Below are 2,500 nucleotides of genomic sequence, written 5' to 3' on the forward strand. Positions count from 1 at the left end.
TCTCTCTCTCTCTCTCTCTCTCTCTCTCTCTCTCTCTCTCTCTCTCTCTCTCTCTCTCTCTCTCTCTTTCTATCTCTCTCTCTCTCTCTCTCTCTCTCTCTCTCTCTCTCTCTCTCTCTCTCTCTCTCTCTCTCTCTCTCTCTCTCTCTCTTTCTATCTCTCTCTCTCTCTCTCTCTCTCTCTCTCTCTCTCTCTCTCTCTCTCTCTCTCTCTCTCTCTCTCTCTCCTTCTCTCTCTCTCTCTCCTTCTTTCTCTCTCTCTCTCTCGCTTTCTCACTTGCTTTCGCTCTCTCTCTCTCTCTCTCTACCTCCTCCCCCCCCCTCTCTCTCTCTCTCTCTATCTCTTGGTCTCTCTCTCTCTCTCTCTCTCTCTCTCTCTCTCTCTCTCTCTCTCTCTCTCTCTCTCTCTCTCTCTCTCTCTCTCTCTCTGTCTCTATCTCTTGGTCTCTCTGTCTCTCTCTCTCTCTGTCTCTCTCTCTCTCTCTCTCTACCTCCTCCCCCCCTCTCTCTCTCTCTCTCTCTATCTCTTGGTCTCTCTCTCTCTCTCTCTCTCTCTCTCTCTCTCTCTCTCTCTCTCTCTCTCTCTCTCTCTCTCTCTCTCTCTCTCTCTATCTATCTATCTCTTGGTCTCTCTCTCTCTCTCTCTCTCTCTCTCTCTCTCTCTCTCTCTCTCTCTCTCTCTCTCTCTCTCTCTCTCTCTCTCTCTCTCTCTCTCTTCTTGATTTTTTTATGTATGGTCGTCTCCTTGTTTCTTTTTCTCTTCTACTTGGTTTTGTTTTGTTTTGCTTGTTGCTTTCTGTTTTGCCTTTGTCTTCTATCTCAGTTTATTATTATTATTTTTTCTTCTTTTTTCCTCGTTATCTGTGCGGCAATCAGCCATTCCGTTTTCTTGTATGGTTTATCTTATGTTACCCCATGGCCCCAGAAAATAGCCCTCTAGCCCCTAGCCCCTAGAGAGTAGTCCATGCCCCTCCCGCCAAAAAAAAACAAAGTAGCACATAGTCCCACAGATAGCAATCCAACGGCCCCCTGGTGAAGGACCCCCCTGCTTTATTCTGCTTTTTTTATATGCTACTTCTTCTCCTAGTGTGCTTTTACCATATATATTTTTTTACCATATATATATGTTACATTGCATAAAATACTGCAAAAAATCCACTAATACACTTCCAAATAAAGAATGATAATAATAATGATTAAAACACAGAAGCACGGACGTGTAGAATCCAAGTAACATTTACATTTATTTAGAGTAGGGCTACAGAGGCAAAGATTTTTGATGATAAGTTCGAACAAAGACTACAAATGCACTGAATACAGATACAATTTGACCCTTCGTTACGATACCCACGTTACAGAAAGGACACCGCTTCACATAGCTGCCTACAATGGACAGTTGGCAATCCTGACAACGCTCTTGAAGGCCAAAGCTACTCTTGACAACACTGATATCAATGGTGAGATGGGGGAGGTGGTTGTTGTAAATGTTTTATTCATGGTAATAATAGCGGCGGGTGTTTGCAGGGGCACGCGTGGAGAAGCTGATGCTGTGGCAGAGGTTGTAATGGTGGTGGGTGTCATTGGTGTGACGTTATAGATGCGTTTTTGTTTCATATGTTTCATTTCGTGTTTCGTATGTTCGCTCGCGTTTTCTTTCTGTCTCTGTCTCATGTTTTTGTACTTTCCCACTTTTTTTTTTTTTTTTAATTTCACCTCGTCACTCCCTCACTCATTGACTCAGTCACTCAATCACTCATTCACTCACTCACTGACGTATTCATTGATTCATTCACGCACTCAATCACTGATTCACTCACTCATTCATCCATTCACTTACGTACTCAATCACTCTATTCACTTACTCAATCATTCTCTCACTCATTCTCTCATGTTTTTCACTCACTCACTCATTCTCTCACTCACTCACGCACTCATTAATTCTCTCCATCAGTCACTCACACACTCACTCACTCACTCACTCACTCACTCACTCACTCACTCACTCACTCACTCACTCACTCACTCACTCACTCACTCATTCTCTCGATCAGTCACTCACACACACTCACTCACTCACTCTCTCACTCTCTCACTCTCTCACTCTCTCTCCCTATCCCTCCCTACCACTCAACCCACTCCCTAACCTCCTTCCCGACATCTTTCCCTCCCTTCCTCCCTCTCTTGTCTCTCTCAACTTCCCTCCCTTTCCCACCAGAACGCACGCCCCTCTCCCTCCCTCCTCCCCCCCTCCCTCCCTTAACCCCCTAACCCTCCCACCCTTAACCCTCTCTTCCCTCTCCCCTCCACCCCCACTTCCCTCCCTCCTTCTCAACTTCCCTCCCTTTCCCACCAGAACGCACGCCCCTCCACCTCCCTCCTTTCTTCCCTCCCTCTCATAACCCCCATAACCCTCCCACCCCTAACCCTCCCTTCCCTCTCCCCTCCACCCCCACTTCCCTCCCTCCTTCTCAACTTCCCTCCCTTTCCCACAAGAACGCACG

General features: G+C 46.4%; 1 protein-coding gene across 2 annotated transcripts in view; it reads left to right on the top strand.

Annotated features, from left to right (window-relative positions):
- Positions 1-2,500, top strand: part of LOC125043305 (adhesion G protein-coupled receptor L2-like) — a 38,214-nt gene that overhangs the window by 23,908 nt on the left and 11,806 nt on the right. Inside the window, exon 5 of one of the 2 annotated variants that reach the window (XM_047639353.1) lies at positions 1,358-1,456. The exons of the other annotated variant lie outside the window; for it this stretch is intronic. Coding sequence (XP_047495309.1) covers positions 1,358-1,456 — 99 coding nt within the window. The remainder of the gene's footprint in view (positions 1-1,357; positions 1,457-2,500) is intronic. 2 annotated transcript variants of the gene reach the window in all.

The sequence above is a fragment of the Penaeus chinensis genome, chromosome 3 (genome assembly GCF_019202785.1).
Source record: "Penaeus chinensis breed Huanghai No. 1 chromosome 3, ASM1920278v2, whole genome shotgun sequence".
Classification (NCBI taxonomy): Eukaryota; Metazoa; Arthropoda; class Malacostraca; order Decapoda; family Penaeidae; genus Penaeus; species Penaeus chinensis.